The following is a 19,577-nucleotide window of genomic DNA, read 5'->3' on the forward strand; positions in this document are numbered from 1 at the left end:
GGTAATGCAGCACAAACATTGAACCTTGTGCAAGTGTTAAGCTTAAAGTTTGAAATAAATGAAGACACCATTAAGAAGACATTCATTATGTTGCGGTCACCAGAATTAGCAGCCTTCATCGGGCAGAGAAAGATTGGGTTGCCATTAGAATCAAATTGTGTAGCCTAGCACCGCTAGAGTATTGTTCTAGGGATTTCTGGCCTCCTCTTCCAATCTATTGGTCAATAGATCTATGACTTTACTTCAGTCTTTTATAAACATACTACCCTTCAAAGGACTTCATAGGCCCTTTAATTGATGTACAGGCATTTTGGCCTGTTTTGGCCTTGGTTTTTTTAGGGGTATAATTATTTATTATATCCCTAAAGAGGAAAATTTAAAAAGGCTCGGTAATATCCAAAGCCAATAAAAAGAGCATTTAGGCCAATCTATGGGGCATCTAACGGCCTTGGATAAATCTAAGCATACATACAAAACTAGAGGTTATTTAGAATTGTGTCCTACCTTGGTCTTATCTCGAGCAGGTGAAGCAGGGGCTGAGGAGGAGGTATCAGCAGTGGGCTTCATCTTGCGTTTCCCACCATCCCAGAGGTGAAGGACCTCGTGCTCTATGTGAGCTACATGCTTCTCCTCCTCGTCCAGTCGCTGCTTCCAAGCAAGGAGCTCTTCAGCATTCTTCCGCCTCTTCTTTAACTTCATCTCACGCTTCATCAGTAACCTACAAGATCAGACAGAATAAATATGTCAATATACCATAGGCAGTCAGTTTAAAGAGCAGATCAAAGTGTGATTTGTGAAAGGATGTAATATAAGCATAAAAGAACCAAGAGACCTTCCAACCTTTAAATATTAGACTGAAGAAAAAAAAAGCTGCAGTCTATCAAGAAAGCACTAAGAACTGCTCATTTTAAACACATAATATAGTGTATTAATGATATATACATGTATTAATCTATTAAAAGTAGGGGGCAGGGGTAATTCCATATATTTGAATTAGAATATTTTGGTTGCATCACCTTTTTTTGGAATTTACAGACAAACAGAAGATATTTCAATGGAAATGAAATTAAACATTGAATTAGATGGGTTTTTATGTTTTAATTCACCATTTTATTCATTCACTTTTCTCTCATACTACATGAACGTACTTCATACTAAGGGGCTGTTGCAGCATCTTGAGCTTCTGCAAGACCCTGGCTTGCTTCTCCATGGCTGAGGCATCCATGGTGGAATCCCTGGCTGCTGCCGCTTCTCCTCCTGGAGGTGACAGGAGCATGGAGTCAGACATGGACCCTGACATGGAGCCTCCTACTGAGGCATCGTCTCCTTCACTGGGAGTTGGCAGAATGGAGGACACATTGGGTGATGCTGGTGGCAGATCCTTCATTTGGTCTTTGTAGCGAGCAGTGGCTCGACGCATTCTGGCGATTTCTTGCTGCTGGTGGAGCAGGCGCTGCCTTTCGAGGCTTGCCTGCCTCTGTGAAGTCAACATCTGCTTGATCTCATTCTAGGGAATGGATCAAAGAAAGATGAAAACATGAATCATCTAAAAAATAAGTATGTGACGAAAAGTCACTACTTCATTTTCAAAGAGAAAAACGAATATCGACTGAAAAACAATAGCTGAATCCGATATGAAGGGAGAAAACAGCTGCATGTTTTGTTTCATACAAATTCCCTGTATAAACCTTGCTTTTATTGAAAGAACAAGAGAATAACCCATTCCACATACTTCTGGAATAAATAATTAACATGCTTCATTCGTTCCTCCAAGTGAGCCTTTTTCTCAATACTTTCTAAGCAATATCCTGACCCGTTTCTACAAGGTCCATCCTTGTGTGAGAGGGTTTTAGTGCTGTGAAAGCATCAAGGTGCTACTGACCTGCTCAATCTGAAGCTTGGACAACAGAGCTCTTTGTCTCTTCCTAAGACTGGTGACACCATCCTGATCGTCCTTCTCCTTAAGCCTTCGTTTCTGATGCTCTAACCACTCCAGCTCAGCATTGGTCTTATCAACCAGAACCTGATGACATGATATAGGAATGTTAGGTGTCATCTTATTGTTTGTTTGACCCATGTTTTAGTCTAAAGTTCATTTGTATTTTTACTTTAAGATAGTAATTATAATGGCTATAAGAGTTTGTTCTTGTGTAGCAAATGTTCCAAACATTCCCCCAATTTCTAACTTTGTCTCTACCAAAATATGTGAGAAATTCCCATAACAAATGACATGAGAATTTAATTAGGCTTTGATAATTTGAATTGCTTTCCCTCTATTAAAGGTCTGGCATCAATAGGACTTCTGTGAGAGAAACAATAATGAAAACAATGTATGCATTTATCTGCATGATTTATGATTTTTTTCCCCCAAACAAAATAATCAACATCGCAGCATCTTTTCAAGATTTTTCACATCTGTGAAAATATTACTTCACCTGATCCCCTCCCCCCATTAAAAACTGGTAATGAAAAATACCACTCAAAATACAGAATACAATTGGTTATCATTATGACATTGTGAGCACTATGACAAAGATATAGCACAATAAAAATATTTTTCCAGGTACCTTCTCCCTCAGCTTCAATAAGGTGACTTGCTGTTGGGACCTGGACTCTTCTTCCTTGAGCTGTTTCTGAAGCACCTCGATGGTCACACCACTGAAAGATCCTTCCTTGTCAGACTGCATGGAGTCTGAAGAGTCTGGTCTGTCCTTGACGGCATGCTTCGATACAGGACGGGAATCCCTCTTGGTCTCAGATTTATCCGGTGAAGGAGACACGACACTCAGGACAGAGCTCCGAGAAGAGGAATCAGAATCCTCAAAGGAAAGGGAATACTGGTTGGATTTTGAATTGTCTATGTCCTCAGTTACACTGTCATTTGTGATTGAGCTGGCAGCCCTGGCACCAGATTCAGTTCTAATGGATGAACTAGCAACACTGGCTGCGCTTTTACTTGTATCTCTACCAGATACGATGTCACTGGCTGTTGCTATTGAATCAGTTTGGTCAGGGAGTCCTAATGACAAATCACTGGCAGTCTTGATGCTCTTTGAGGCATCAGATTGACGGGAAAATGAGCTGTCTTGAGCAGTGAGGACCCGATGAGAGGACGACGCCGTGTAGGCTGAAGATGGAGTATGAGATGATGATGTGTTGGTAAAGTCTTCAGAGTAGTGAGCGGAGGGTGTCCTAGTGTCCGTGCTTCGGCTAGGTGTCATAGAGCTTGGCCTGGAGTTTCCTGCAGCAACACTCCTGTTTGGGGGGAAAGATTTTTTATAGCATAAACTGTCCAGAATGCAACTTTTTAGTGTAATTTGATTCAAGGCAGAATACTAATCACCAATAAAATCACAACTACCACGTTATCACCAGTACCACAAACACCCCCTGCTACCCCCCCCCCCTTCTCCACATCTACATCTACATCATCAGCAGCAGCAACATCATCATCATCACCATTATCAGCAACATCACCATCCTTATCATTATTACCATCACTACCCTCAGTAAAAACATCACTGTCATCATTATAACCATTTCCATCCCTAACATCATCATCATCCCAATCATCATCCTCATCACCATCATTTATATCCTTCGCCTCTCCAGCAATTTCTTCTCATTATATGGCTGTGTATCAGACATCTTCTTACCTTGTGACTGGTGGTGGGGGATGCACTGAAGCTCTCATCTCGTGTAGCATATCCTTCTGATGCAGTCTCTGTTGCTCCAGGGCTGCTGTCACTGCTGCCGTTGCTGCTGCCTTTGCAGACTCTGCTGCCACATGGCCTGGATCCACTGGGAGTGGAGGTGATGGCTTACTAACAGATACCTTGTGAGCCTATGAAAAAAATAATAATAATGCAGAAATTATACAAATTGAAGTAATATGCACAACAGGACTTTCAATTTTGTTTTTCCTTGTATAAAAAAATGCACAGTACTAAAAAGTGATTCAGAGTGATAAACCAACTTCTAATATCCTGGACTTCACTGAGATTCACTTTATATTGATGAAATTCAACTAATGGCATCAAAACTACTTTGATGTACCTTGGTAATTGTACAACAAAATAAAAAAGAGGTATATTGTGTATACTTCTAAGCAGATTTCATAAAGAAAGAAATACAGAATGCTAAAGATATCAGCTATTCTGCAGAGCCATATATAGGTATTAACATATTGCTTGATCTTTTTCACCTCAGCAAGTTGCTTGGCAGCCTCTGCTGTTATCCTTGCAGCATCGGCCTGGGTCATGAGCAGCTTCTGCGCGGAGTCCCTGGTCTCCGATGCTGCATCTTTCCTAGCCTTCACCAGCACTTGTTCTGCCTCAAGCGCCGTCTCAACTGCCTTCTGCTTGACCTCTTCCAACTGCCTGTTGGCCTCTTCAACCTCCTGCTTGGCCTTCAAAGACAGCATCTGCAGCTCCTTCTCATGATCACGCTGACGGTTTTGCAGGATCTTGGCCAGAGAGGCGCTTTCCTCATGGGCCAGGGACACTGCCCTGGTGCGTTCTACCTCAGAGAGTTGCCGCACAGACTCCTCCAAGGTTTCCAGAAGGTTGAGCTCTGCTGCCATCTTGAGTTGGAGTGCACTAGGTGAATAAAACTTTGGTCCTGGCTGGAGAATCGTTGAAGTCAGCGTTGAAGTCTATCAAAGAATATAGAATATGCAGTTAATATTTGGTAAAGACTAAGAGTCCAACCACAACACACACACACAAAATAAACCAGTAAAATGAATTCATCATTATTGATGAATATTGATGATAGCTACAAGTGAACGGAATGCACTTGCCTGTCATATACAAATATGATTTTCACAGCAATTTTCAGCATTTCAATCTCTCAACTATCTCAAGTTTAAATTTCAATGTTGGCTTCCATTTTCTAGATACCCTTAAACAATGTTATTAAAAGCTCTGCCAAAAATACACCACATCAAATTTTACTCATAATACCATGTATATATCTGAGGAGATATTTCAAAATCATCCAAATTCAACATCCTGCCTGTCCATCACATGAGAAATTATTTTACGCTCCAAATTAGCTGACCTTAGTACTGTAAAGACATCCATTCCTTTTCATTGTTTACATAATACAAAGTTTCACAACAGCAAGACAACTCACCGTGCTTCCGCTAAGGTCAGTAGACCTTGCAGACATCTCACTAGCAGGATGACTGATGGGCTTGAAGTGGCTTAGCACCTCCCTTCTTACTGGAGACTTGGTAATCCTAAGCAATGAACTCTGACTCGGTTGAGGAGTTGTAGGCGAGTCAACAGGTGTTCTGACAGATGGTGAATGACCTTGTGATGTCCTTGACCCTGGCGACATCCCACTCCTGACACCTTCACTGTGCACAGACTCCCCATTAGATGTAGATTTCTAGAAAGAAATGTAAACAATAATTTCAACATTTCACAAGCTTCTTCAAAATTCCCAACTTAATTTTTACCTGGCTTTGTTAGTTTTACATGCATGATCTAAGCATAAATATTGAATCATTGAATTTAACATGCATACTTGTTGTATCTGAACATCATACTCGTGCTTATTGCAACCAAGATAAGAGATGGCTGTAAGCAATGTATAGGTAAATATATCATAATTTCAAGTTCTTTAAGATTTCTAAAGATCACATTTTCTGAAGAAAAAAAATCACAGAAAAAATACCTTTAAATCCTCAATGAGGGACCTAATCTCATCAACCGGTGACTTGTGATCACTAACGGGAGATCGAGCATCGCTGGGTGGAGAATGGCTTCCTCTACTGCTAGACGAGCGTGACTTGATAGAGGAAGGGGAACTCCTGGAGCTGGGAGGGGTCTGGGTTCCAGCGTCGCGTAAGGTCGTGGGTCGGGGACTCGGTGTTCTTGATCTTTTCTTGTCAGAGACGTTCAAACTGCAGCAGAGGAATACATAGAAGTCTAAATGTTTATCTCTACCACCAGGGACAAATGATAATTCATACTTCATACACAGCAAATAAATATATTTTTGGTCTATCAGACGATTTTGATTCAATCTGCCTGGTAGACACATACATATTTCACAAAACTTAATTTACAAAATCTCATCTTTTAAATACAATTCATCTTTATATCGATTTTTCACTTCTCACCTGTGTGAACTGTCTGCAAAGGAATGTGAAGTGTCCCTTGGTGAAGGTAATGATATTGATCTACCAGTTGGAGGTCTGCTTGTCACAGTGTCCTGAAAGAAAACAAACAAATGGCTTAATGATGAGTCGCATTTACCCCACAGCTAAAAGAGCATGAATGATTGCTGTAAGCATCTAGGGAACCAATGGATTCAGGTTCACTCTGAGGGACTGAGTAATGATGGTTTGAAAAGAAAATAAAACACACAACAAATAAACCATACACCAATAAATTGTGACAACTCAAAGTTTCACAAAAAATGAGCAGGCGGCCTCTTTGGACAGGAATGAGACTACAAACATGACTTTACCTTGGTTGATGGTTTAGACCTCGGAGTGGTGAGTTGGGAGATATTATCAGCTGAAGATGAACTGGGAATGGGGCTACGTCCTGTCTTGCTGTACTCTGGACTGTCTAGTGGAATAGAGTGGATGTGTGATGATGCTTGACTTCCTCCAGTAAAGTCTTCTGAGTAGGACTGTGGTAGGCTGGGTGATTTGTCTCGCTTCACAGGTCGTCCGCTCTGCCTAGTCATAAGGTCTGTTTGGGGAGAGCAGACACAAGGTTTAAACTCATTGTTAATTTTTAAGAGTAAAAGGCCTATTTAACAAAGGTGTACTATAATTAACTATTATTTGCATCTATAGTTTACCATGGGTAGCCAAATTTGACAACTGTACTTTCTTTCAAGCTACTTTTCTCTGAAATCAAAAACCAATTTTAAAAATTTCTAATGCTTGTCATTACATCTATGAATAAGCATTCTACATTATAAAACATTAGAATAAAATATCAGAGAAATAGATAATGAAAAATGATTTTTTTTTTTGGGGGGGGGAGATATTTGTCAGATATTGCCAGTCAAAGAATCACCAACCTCTAAAAGTGAGAAAGGTGTATTTTATATGAACATACATTTACTTTATAATAAAAAAATATTTAAAAAAGATAAAGTTTAGTGTTACATTTCCATTGTCACATTTACAACAGTAATAGTTATACAACTGTAAATGTTCAGTTATGGTTATACAACTGTAAGTTATAGGGTATAACAGTATTAAACGCACCTCTTTGAGCCTCCTGATACCGTTTCATGTAGATGTCAATCACACTTAATCCATCCCTTTCTGGCCCCTGGGGAGAGGGACCAAAGTTCATGTTGGTCTGTTTGCTGTCAGGGAGATGTTGAGGTCGGACACGTGTTGGTAAGCTTTTGAACTGTTGGAAAATTAATACACAAGAGGATGTAATATGTTATGTTTTATTACAAATGTTTATAATGTGAGCGAACAAATTTCCATGTGGACAATAAAATAATACTGAACTGAAATGTACACTAAATACATAACTACTGTTAATTAAGCATAAAAATGTCTTTAACTTCCAGTAATTATGATATATTGGTCAGTTCTCAATTGCCTTATAAAATTTTGGCTTGGTAACCCACTGAGTTGATAATCAAAATGACAAAAAAATTTGACACGACCCTACAATATAAAGGTTTCTGATCTACTGCAATTCGGCATAACAGTTGTACCTTGTAAGAAACCAATCCTTCTTCTATGATCTTGATTGGCCATCTTTGTTCTGCAATTGATTACAAATTGCATCAAAGAACTCAGTTGGCTTTCCCAGATTCTTCTTTACTTAGTGACAATACCAATTCTACCATCATAATTACTTTTTCTTAAGACACATTACATTTCAGTTCAAAACCTTTGACAGAATCTGGGACCATGTTTCATAAGGCCAATTACCAATATGTTAAAAGCTACTAAAATCTTTGATTGGCTGGAGGCAGTATGTTATTGATAAAACAGGTTCTCAGCATGTATTGTGGCACATACACTCAGCAATGATATACACACCCACATACAGTCATCTGGCACAGGATCTGCATACATCCACGGCCAAAACAATCACTGGCTCAAGGCCAATTCTGTCTGAGTTCATGTTTACAAAAACACCTGTTTCTTCCCCTATCCCTCTAAGCTGGCAGTGAGTCATACCATGTAATAGGGCATGTCATCATTTGATATGATATGGAACAATTGAAAAAGGAGGGTAAGGGGGTGTGTGGTAGACATCGACATCAATGTTTGACAACTATCTTTTTCATGACACATGATGACTTTCCACCCATATTGATGTGTGGCCTCATTACTACTGCTAATGCTAGATGAATATAAATACTACTACCATTGATGCTGCTAATTCAATACTTCCGAATTGACTACATATATTGCTGCTGCTACTCCTGCAATAAACATTTTTTTTAATTACTACCATAATACTACTACTACTACTACTACTACTACTACTACTACTACTACTACTACTACTCTATACTACTACTATTACTACTACTATATACTACTACTACTACTACTACTGCTACTGCTACTGCTACTGCTACTGCTACTGCTACTGCTACTGCTACTGCTACTACTACTACTACTACTACTACTACTACTACTACTACTACTACTACTACTACTACTACTACTACTACTACTACTACTACTACTACTACAACTACCACACTACCTACCACCCCTAGGTCTACTACTACTACTACTACTACTACTACTACTACTACTACTGCACTACCTATCACCCCTACTATGTCATCTACTACATGAGGCGTTGTGGTCTAGTGGTTACAACATTCGTCTTTCCATCAGAGGGACGTGAGTTCGAATCCCAGCCACTTTTTTTTCGACCTTACCTTTGGAGTATATTCCTGGTCCACTTCTGCTTCACTAGATTCTGCAGACAAAGGTCCTTCACTGAGCGACTCTCCATCAGACTGAAGCACATTATTTGGAAGGGACAGCCCTGTTGATAGTCGTATCTACATGGTACAATAAACAAATGTAAAAAGACCATTAGAGGCCATTCTCAGTACGCTTTCTAAAACTAGTTCACTGGAAACCAGTTTGGAAGATCGCTTTTGTCAGCGTTCCCACTTGATCACACGAAAGTGGTTTTAAAAATCACTTCACATAAAGCGATCTTGTTGCTATGGAAACACTCTCAGTGGGGTGACACGTTTCTCGCAAAATTCGAAACCGCAGCATAGGCATTCTACACCTGTCGTGTGGAGAAGCGCACTCAAAATGTGCGAAGATCGCTTCCCAAAAAATGGTTGTGTCCTCACTTATGCTAAAACCAGTATAACAAGGCAAAAGCGATCTTGAAAACTAAATCGAGAGGTGGATTTTTTTAACCGGTTTGGAAGATCGCTTCGACCATACTCACTACAGGTTAAACTAGTTTCCAGTAAACTAGTTTTAGGAAGGTAGTGAGAATTTCAACCACTCACCACTGTCCACCTTTGTCATTATCTCTTTCAAAATATTTTGACATAAAAATCAATCAAAATTTTTTTATAATCGATTATCACATTGCATGAAAGAAACTGTTTTGATACCTTTGTATTCAACAGTAACTTTTATACAACAAATGGATAGATCCTTGACAGCTGATTGGATGAAAGCGTGTCACATGACATTCAGAGGAATCAGCTATAGCACGCTAAGATATGCTAGCCGTGCTATAGTCGACTATTGCACGCTCGTGCTATAGTCGACTATAGCACGCTGAAGTAAATGAGCCAGCACTGCAAGATCCCTGGGCACACTGAACCCATGGACATGCCCCGTACACGTTAAGTGAATTAGCGGTATACGCGCAATTATAATCACGTTTTCGTATCTCTGACGCTGTACGTAGCACTGCGAATACACGTTGCTAAGCTGAACACAGTGCGCGTACGTACGTTGCTAAGCTAATTATTCCTAGGGTACGCGCTGCTTACCTTTTGGATTTCCTTCTGGATTTTATGGAATTCGTTCACAAATTGGACTTCATGGATCTATGACTTTGGATCTATGTTGAAAGTACTTGATTCTCCTGGGATTACTGGAGTAAACCTACTCGACGATTAAAAGACAACATTGTAAGCAAAATAAGACCTAACGCGCGTTAGTCATAGACTAGACCTATAGATCTAGCCTATCTAGATCTAGTCTAAACTGTAAGCTATCGGTGTTGTATAAAACAAATATTCAATGTTGTATTCGTGCGACGTTCCGAATATTACATTCGTTGCAAGTTGAAACAGTCTATTCAACTCCGCTTCGCGTCGTTGAATAGACTGTTTCAACTTGCACACTCATGCAATATTCGGAACGATCGCACTTATCAACATTGAATATTTGTATACTATAGATTACGTGATTCAGACTGACTGCTATCACTTGAATATACTATAAACTATTGGTCGCCATAAATATCTGAACATCATAAACTACCTGTGGAATGGGAACGTCTTCTTTCCTGCCCTGGATGCGATCCTTCAAGGTGCTCCCGGAAGGTAGCTCCCAGTGGAGCTTCTGCCTGACCTGATGGCCCCTATAGGCTGCTTGGATGGTGGTGGCAGCATTGCTCTTGGCCTTCTTCTCTCGAGACTCCTGTGCCTGATCAAAGAGACTTCTTACACCTGCAGGGAAAATAACAGTTGATAAATTTGTTTTATTCATGGGACTGATGAGACTTAAATATTGATGAGTTTGGGGTCCATCTCTTCAAAAGCTTTCAAAATACATCTTTTGGTTGTATGCCAAAAACAAGAATTGTGTATCACATAGACATATTCAATTAAATAATACAATTTTAGATGTGTATACTCTTAATTAATTGATTAATACAAAAATATCATTAGGGAGCAAACTTCTACAGGATCATCAATGAAAATCTTGTGATTTCTTTTTTGCAAGCACTTCCTCATTTCAATAACATCCTTCCAATTCGGGAGAATTATCTGCAAAGCCACTATACATATTTCGAACACAGGAATTAGAGGGGTATGGTGAAGATGTTAATTGCAATATTATCTAAACATTTTTCATCAAGAATGATTTTCTTCCTCATATAACCAACCTGGCAGCTCTCCTATGAAGACATTGAAATCCTGGTTGGTTCCAGCTACTTTCTGATGCCTGGTGAGTTTGTCCAATGGAGAGGTAGGCTCTGGTTCGCTGAACCTTACACCACTTGCCTTGGTAGCCGATTGTGATAGGCTACTGATGGTGGGTACAGGTGGTACCCCTGGTCTGGCTGGTGGTGATAAGCTACTGTTAGGCAGTGCAGCAACCCCTGGTATAGGATAGGCCCATCTGTCCACTGGATGGCTCGAAGGTGACCTTGACGCTGTTTGTGAGATACGAGATGGTGAATAACAGATATTTTCATCACTTATACAGTGGATTGTGTCAAACTATACAAGATCTTCATGGGGTTGTACACCAATAGCTTAAACCCTGCAGCAGTTTCATGGTAATATCAGGTTACTAGGGCCAAGGAATCCCCCCCCCCCCCACCGGGCCTGGTTAGGGTGAAGTTAGTTGCTAACAATAAAATCCACAGCTTTAACCCATTTTTACATGCCTGTAACAAAAGACACACAAAATTGTTTTAAGTACTTTATGACAGTATTTGACTTATATTACAATGAATTATATGTAGTGAAAATGCTTACCTTGGTTGGACTGGCCTGGTGCCAGGGCATTGGCAGCCAGGTTGGAGAGGTCCCCAGTGAGTTGCCTGACTTCATCCTCTAGCCTGCCTTGTAGGGCTGCAGCAGTAGCCTTGAGTGCTGCTATCCGCTCTGCCTTGCTACGGGGCTTCCCAGGGCTCGGGGCTGGCTTGGGCCTAGGAGTAGTGACAGCAGCTGCCTTGTCTGCTGCAAAGAAACAACAACACAATTGTTATTACATTCCAACCATCTTGCAAAAAAAAAGTAATTGAGATATAAGAAAATAGCACAATCCCAGAAAATTGATTTTGGTCAAAAGAATTGATTGTAAGGAAATTATCAATACTACCTTAGTCACTAAATATACTCTCTACAGTTACAGTAGCCTTAACATTTACTAAAAAGAAATATTGTATATTGCTTAATACATTTAGGGAACATCTGCCTCAAATATGCTAACTGCTACTACACAAATTTAGCCCCCTTTACCAAAAGCAAGCATTCCTTATTGGACCTTCTCAATGTTCAAACATAATACACAAAATATGCATAACATGGGTTTTTCTTTATGATTTCAAGCCATTGTGTCTGTAACAGAGTAACTAAGGGAATATAGCTGGCCAATTTGGGAATAATGTGTTTTGTATTTTTTTTTTCACTTTTACTTGACCAACTGGGCAGACTTCACACATCATCCCAAAACAAACTGCTTTAGCCAATTTCTCCCAGGCAAATGAAACTGTTCTACATACCAGGTTGTTCTCCCCTGTGTGCATTCTCATTGAGTTGGTTTCTTATCACAGGCGGTGATTCCTCCTCTTTCACAGGCTCCAAGACGATGTCCCGCCCAATATCCTGCTGATGCTGCTGGTGGTCCTGGAATCCAGGTACCCCAGGTTGTTGTTCTTGAGGGGTGGAGGATGACAGGTCAGTCTGGGGGCTGGAGCGAAGTGAGCTGTCGCTGCTGGAAGTGCTCCAGAAGGCACGATTCTCCTTGTCGGACCCAGTTGTGTCGATCTACAAACAGAGACAGTAACATTAGCAGAATTATGACAAAGATACACTTTGACTTTAACATATATTAGTGATGTCAGCATATTTAAACTTTAAGATTCTTTCTACCTAAAGAGGGATTTTTGTTCAATGGCCACTTAACAGTCTGATTTAGCAACTGACTTTAAAGCAATGTTGGCAGTTTCATTGGGGGGACTTTGGGCAGTAGAATCCCTTTTCTATCAATTTGTGAAAATGCATATAAAAAAATAATACACACATTTGAATCTGAGCTTTGTAAAAAGTTCACATCACAAAACCTGTTGCCAATGACACTTAACTTTGATATCAGTTACTTCTATATGTGAAATATGAGAGCAAAAGTTCCTTCAATAATCAAACCCTTACATCATTTGAAGCTATCCATTCTATGACAGAATGAAATTTTGTAATATCAATGAAGGAATATTCATTTCCTAAATAAGGATTACACAATGCACTCACCTTTCTATGGTTGTCCTGGTATGGGTGATTCCTTTGAAGGGTGACTGGTCTCACAATGCGCTGTTGGTGCTGCTGCATAGAACCTTGACCCTTGCTGAATGTTTCATCAAAGAGTCTGACTCCATTATCCACTGGTATCCTTTCACCACTCCCTTCTCCCTTCTGACTGGCTGTCTTGGCATTCTCACGTTGTCTCTTATATAAATCTTGCAACTTTTCCCTTTTCTTCTCTGCTTGTAGCAACCGTTGTTTTTTATCTTCCTGCAGCTTTCTCCGTCTCTCCAAACGTTGTTTAGCCATGTACTTTTGCACCTCTTCAGCTTCATAGTGCCGTAACTTCTGCACTGGAGCAGAGCTGTTGCTCATGTCTTTTGATTTGGACCTGTTGATCTTCTTTTTCCGTGACAATCTTGGTACATTGTTGTTGTTTTTGCTAGACTTGGACTCTGCTGGGGGAGGGGATGAGTCTCTCCCATCGTCTGAGTCATCGAGATGCAAGTCATTCAAGACTTCATGGGCTTCATCAGGTAAGTGTCCTACAATAGGAGCTTGCCCTTCTGGCTGCTGGTGAACATTGCTATCATCGTCAGACTCAATAGGATGCTCTGATAATCTATCAACTTCATCATCTGTGTGAATCCCAACATTGTCTGTGGGAGCCTCAGAGTTTTGCACCTTTTGAGAAGTAGAGTCTTTTGTATGCACTGTATCAGAAGTCTGCTTAGGTACCTTCGGTGGAGGTCCTAGCACCTTGTTAACGGTTTTCTGCCCCTCCCGCCATGCCCTAGCGCTGACACCAGGTGCAGGTTCTGGTTTCTTTGGCTTAGTAGTTGGAAGAGGAGTTTTACAGACTTTACGAACAGGCTTCTGGGGCTTCTTATGCATTTGATTATCTTCTGTCTGTCTGTGTATCGGTTGTAGAGGCTTTGATGCTATAGTTTTTGCACTATTTCTAGACTGATTGGAAACAGGCAGTTGTCCTTGATTTTTCTCATTTGGCCTGCTTGTTTTTCTTTTCAGCTGATCTTCGGTAACTATCCTACCATCTTTTATTTGGAAGCGTGCCTCTGCCTGATTAAAACCTCTATATGCAGGTGCAGCTGGAGCAGAAGCCACCTTGCGGACAGGCACTTTTGGATGAAGACCTAACAAGAAATCTGTTTCATTTTCAGAATTTATGCGGACTGGATCCCCTTCATGATGTCTCTTTCTCTGTGCTTCTGGATCCCTATCTCTCAACCTTGCTGCTGACAACTGCTGCTTTTGCACACGTTCTCTCAATCTGTCCATGTGATTAAGCATTGCTGGATCCCTACTCTTTGTGCTGGAGGATATCATTTGAAGCAGCAGCTTGTTCTCTGGGGTATTAGCCACAGAGGGTGCTGCCTTGTCCTGACTCAATTTCATCACAGGATTATCCCCAAACAGCCTGTCATAGGCAGGGATGTAGTCCTTGCTCACTCTTAAACCTGGTGACACTTCAACCGTAGATGCCTGACGAACAAGGCTAGGAGTCCGGATATCATTCAAGACTCTGATCTCCGAGCTGCTGCCTATGGACAAGTTTGCAGAACCGTTTCCAAGGATGTCCCTGCTGGATGACTCCCTTGACCGGTCTGGTGCTGAAGTGCCTCTTTGAGGATTCATACTTTTGCTGACTGTAGTGTCTCTAAGAGTTGTAATTGCACCGTCAGTTATGTTGCTTGGTTGTTGGGAGCCTGATCTCTGGGAGTGTATTGTGCTTGCTGTTAGATCGGGAGGAAACAGTTCCAGATCCCTCCTATGCTGTAGGTCTTCTATAGAAAATAAAAGCAAATCAAACATTAATAAGGACAACATGATCCATAATACTTTACAGTAGCACTTTGAAAGACTGTAAACATACACATGTACCGGTACCAGTTTGAATATCAAATTGAAAGTGAAACTATGGTAATGATATTGTAAATTCATTAATCATTTGCAAGTCACCCCATTTGTAGTACTGCAATACTAAGATATTAATCAATCACTGAAGGAAACTACTTTCACTTTCACATCACACATTCAGTGCTAATTACCAATTACAAATTATAACATACCTTTAATGGTAACCTTTTTTCTGGGCTTTTCATATGGATGCTTCCTCGTCTTCTGAACCTGCATAAAATATTGATTAAAAAAAGTAGCAGAAAATGGAAACTATGGGTGAAGAAAAAACATACTTTCAAATTTATAAGCTTGCCGAAACCAAGAACTTGAACTATTTCCTCTATTTTGCCAAATCCAAACTAGAAAGTGACTTGACAATAATCCATAACATAATCTGAGTCCAACATTTGTGATTTATCATTGTATACCATTATGCAAAGATTGGTAGCAAGTGATGTTTTTTTAAAGGTCAAGGAATTTGGAACATATGACCGGTGTGAGAGCAACTGAAGTCACTGAACCCTGTATTATTTTGTAGCTGTAACATAAAATGATGAATTAATTCATAGGCTATATAAAATGAAACACCTCTAAATATTATAATACATGTTAAGTGAAATTTCCTTTTGAATATTGTAATCATATTTTTTTTTTCAAAAGCCACATATGTAGTATATTAACAAGGGGTAGAGATACCAACAATATTGTTTAACTGTACTCGGTTGGAGTTCGGGGTCATTTGTTTATTCACTAACCTTTGAAGTACATGTAGGGCTTGATCTAATTTCCATGGACGGTACAGAATCTACTGGTAGACGTGCACCTGTAGGATGCCTTGGCTCTAGGAGGCTTCCTGAAGTATCATCAAGGTGTTCTATGCGGGCTTCAGCTCGATATAACTGTTTTATAAATAAAACAAAAATTCTTACTGCATAAATATGCTGATTGAACGCTAACATAATAAACATGGTCATAAATAAACATGGTTATGATTTATGAAAAAACCGCACCTCAGTTTTTTTTAATTTGGGGGGAAATACATTTATCTGCAAAAGTGATAAAGATATTTTTTCAATGCCATCGAAATGCTGACGGGTTTTCTGTAAGCACATTTCTTTTGAGGAAAATTTTTTCTATTTACATGGCAACTATTTACTGCTGGCAATAATTCAAATGAGATTACATAGATAAGATTATATTAGATTGAGATCTGCACTGATCCGTATTCAAAGCAGTGAAAATGGCCTCCATTGGCAGTACCTGCCATGAAAAAAAAATTCTTGCTGAGAAAGGGTGACAATACAAATTATAAAAAGTCTACAATTTATACAATTACACCATTATCTAGAAATACACAAGGAAGTGAAACTTACAGCTGACTTTGCTTCTGTGATATTGTCCCATGCTGTAGCCAAATCTGAAGAAAAAAACAAAGTCCAAGGTACTAACTTTGTGGACAGTAAAAGGCTTCAAATTCTTAGAAAACATCAAGGAAGTAACAAGACACCATACATTTACTTGTAACAAGATAGAGGTCCATGGAAGAGACTACATGTATGTAGATAATTAATGGCAAGTTATCAATAGGATTATTTATAGTACCATTTCATTTAAACCCTTCCCCGTAATATAAATGTATAATGACAGGAAGGAAATTCTGTGGCATAGAAAAACTGAAAAAGGTGTACATAATAAATATTCACTAGATCAATAATAAAGAATATCCCAGCTTTCAACGAACTGCAATAGTCATTTGAAATGAAAGATACATCTTCATTTGTCTAAACGAACCATAGTCGAGGCCAGAAGTTTGCATACACCCAGGAAATTCAAAGAAAAGTTGATACTTACCAAACATCATAAAATTTACTGTATCTTACAAAATATTTGTGCTATCATGACAAATTTGATATCAAACAAATGAGTATGTCATGCCCCTTCATCACACTGCTTTGTCATCAGGAGCTGAAAAATATGTAGGTGTCATTTTTTCCCCAGAAATCTTCATATTTTAGACAAATTAAAAATAAAAACTTGACAAAAACATTTCATATTTGTGCTGGTTACTTCTCAATACAAACATTTCAGATTACACTTTGTTCAGTGGTGACATACATACTAGAAAATGTATAATATAAATCATAGATTTGACATTCATATTTTTTTTTCTTCACAGAAAATTCCACCTGAAAGATACTTTAATCCCAACCGCATCCCAATCATGTGAAAGAGCTTAATATGCTCTTTCATTTGATACCAAATTTGTCATGGTAGTATTTATATTTCTAAAGATATATATTAAATGTTACGATGTTTGGCAAGTTATCAAGTTTCACTGAATTCCATGGGTGTATGTAAACTTTTGGCCTCAACTGTACATAACTTAAGTTTGCATGCATGTAGCATTTGGAAAAACAGAGTGGTACAAAACAAAACCATTGTTGTGCATTCACCGTCAGGTAAAGGCAAACATATTTTCACTCCTGAGTCTAGCTGTATTGAAGAAAACCCATGTAAAGGTCAAAACGAAATAGGGAACAAGTGGTAATTGAAATTTGGCAAGCTTACCTGCAAGTGGCTTTTCATCATCGACTTGAAAGGGATGTCTTTGAACTACAGTAGGCTCAGTTACCCGCCTTGCTCTCACTGTTGTACTGGCCATAATAAAGCACCAACTACATTATATCACCTATCATGTCTGAAAAGAAACATACAATGTAGGAATATGAGTCTAGTATATTTGCTAATACATTGTATCATTCACTCACTCACTCACTCGCTCACTTATTATTCACTCATTCAGTCATTCATTCATTCATTTTTTACTAAAAATTGTTAATCCACATCAAATCATTTGAATTTTAAAAATAGCATTTCAAAAATATATTTCAGAAATAGAAAGAAAGTAAGTTCATCACGAAAGAACAAATAATCAACAGTTAATCATGCACCGTTAATGGTCACCTGGCCCCCGTAACAGGAAGGTTAGCGATTAATCAATAATTTGAAAGAACGATTCTGTTTGGTTCCCAGTCAGTCTACTGAGCAAAATGCGCACGCAACGATGATCGTGTTAGGCTATTTCATTAATTTTTTATTGGTCATTTTGAAGATACTATCCTAAATTTGAGAGAACGTTCACAAACTCTGAACAAAACCACAGATTTCTTCATTTTTGGCACATTTTACTGCGACCCCCTTCTTAAATTTGAGCAACTCTGCCGCAAGCTCTGAAAATATGGTGCAGACTAAATCTATCCTTTTTTAAAAGCAAAATTTAACTTTTTAAAGGGGATTTTGGAGTTGAAATCAGGATTTTCATGGGTTGAGCACAGTAGCAAATCGTACAGAACGGATAGTGTTCACCTTACCGCAAGCTGGCAACGTACACTTTAGGAGGCAGCGTAGCTCAGTCGGTTAGAGCGCATGTTTCGGATAAGATCGTAGATCTCAACGTGAGGGGTTCGAGTCCCGCTCATGCCGAAACGCATCTAACCAAAAAAAAAATCTGATGCTATAGCGTTGTGTGTAAGCATGCCTCACCACTGTATTCAGTGCAGGTGTGAATGCAGTTGGAAAACACTCCGTCCATCGGAAAGGACGCAAATGTTGGTCCCGTGAATAGGAGAGTCACAACCTATGCACGTTAAAACCAATATACTATTCGTCAAAGAGTAGGGTGTTCACCCGGTGTATTGCACCTGCCGGTCCGCGGTACTACAATACTGCAAGAATCTTCAGGATTGAAGGAGGCAGTCAGTGTAGGATGAAGAAGATGAAGAAGAATCTTCAGGATTGAAGGAGGCAGTCAGTGTAGCTTGAAACCTTGAAACCATACTTAGGGACAGTGATTTTCCGTTTCAAAAAATTGCCTTTTCCGTTTCAGAAAATCTCAAATTCCGTTTCAGCATGTCAGAAAACGGAAATTCCGTTTCCCCATAGACTTTGTACACACGGAAAAGTGACAATTCCGTTTACACATTTACATGCACACTCGCACTGGTCAAAATTTGTATCTGCTACTGTACCAACAACACAATAAAATCCGTTCTAATCGGATCTATGCGGGTGAATAAAATATTTTAACACACCCATTTTGCATGCATACATCCTCACCTTTCATATTATTAGCATTATTTCACGGTGAAATGATATTTCATCGATAATTTTGGGGGTTTTTGGACATCGTTATCATCAGTCAACGTCTTTTCCCAATCCGCCATCTTGGATTTTAAGACCACGATATCGTGCTGTTACATCTTCAAACGTAGAGGGCAGCAACACACAACTGTGTACATGTAGTTGAACGATACATGTGTGCATGTGAAGCCCAACCCGGCCGGCCGGGTACGGGTACGGGTACGGTGCGGGGTACGGGTACAATCGAGTGTGCTGATGTCGAGTGCAGTCACGATGTGTGAATTGTCATGATAGTAGCGAAGTGAGATCGTGTTTTCTGG

The 19,577-nt window shown here is 39.5% G+C and overlaps 1 protein-coding gene across 3 annotated transcripts in view; it reads right to left on the bottom strand.

Annotated features, from left to right (window-relative positions):
* LOC135156906 (centrosome-associated protein 350-like) overlaps window positions 1–19,577 on the bottom strand; it is a 34,788-nt gene that overhangs the window by 12,638 nt on the left and 2,573 nt on the right. For 2 of the 3 annotated variants that reach the window (XM_064110734.1, XM_064110735.1), the window contains exons 2-22: window positions 17,686–17,815; window positions 16,491–16,534; window positions 15,873–16,016; window positions 15,288–15,345; window positions 13,207–15,002; window positions 12,462–12,726; window positions 11,713–11,916; window positions 11,115–11,384; window positions 10,487–10,674; window positions 8,899–9,024; window positions 7,238–7,388; window positions 6,481–6,710; window positions 6,131–6,222; window positions 5,683–5,911; window positions 5,137–5,394; window positions 4,205–4,654; window positions 3,657–3,844; window positions 2,568–3,255; window positions 1,883–2,023; window positions 1,149–1,507; window positions 505–718 (exon numbers count right to left, since the gene is read on the bottom strand). In XM_064110734.1, the coding sequence (XP_063966804.1) occupies window positions 505–718; window positions 1,149–1,507; window positions 1,883–2,023; window positions 2,568–3,255; window positions 3,657–3,844; window positions 4,205–4,654; window positions 5,137–5,394; window positions 5,683–5,911; window positions 6,131–6,222; window positions 6,481–6,710; window positions 7,238–7,388; window positions 8,899–9,024; window positions 10,487–10,674; window positions 11,115–11,384; window positions 11,713–11,916; window positions 12,462–12,726; window positions 13,207–15,002; window positions 15,288–15,345; window positions 15,873–16,016; window positions 16,491–16,534; window positions 17,686–17,779 (6,189 nt within the window). In that variant the 5' untranslated portion in view covers window positions 17,780–17,815. The remainder of the gene's footprint in view (window positions 1–504; window positions 719–1,148; window positions 1,508–1,882; window positions 2,024–2,567; window positions 3,256–3,656; window positions 3,845–4,204; window positions 4,655–5,136; window positions 5,395–5,682; window positions 5,912–6,130; window positions 6,223–6,480; window positions 6,711–7,237; window positions 7,389–8,898; window positions 9,025–10,486; window positions 10,675–11,114; window positions 11,385–11,712; window positions 11,917–12,461; window positions 12,727–13,206; window positions 15,003–15,287; window positions 15,346–15,872; window positions 16,017–16,490; window positions 16,535–17,685; window positions 17,816–19,577) is intronic. The other variant, XM_064110736.1, reaches the window with a different exon arrangement.

Source organism: Lytechinus pictus, chromosome 15 (assembly GCF_037042905.1).
Source record: "Lytechinus pictus isolate F3 Inbred chromosome 15, Lp3.0, whole genome shotgun sequence".
NCBI lineage: Eukaryota > Metazoa > Echinodermata > Echinoidea > Temnopleuroida > Toxopneustidae > Lytechinus > Lytechinus pictus.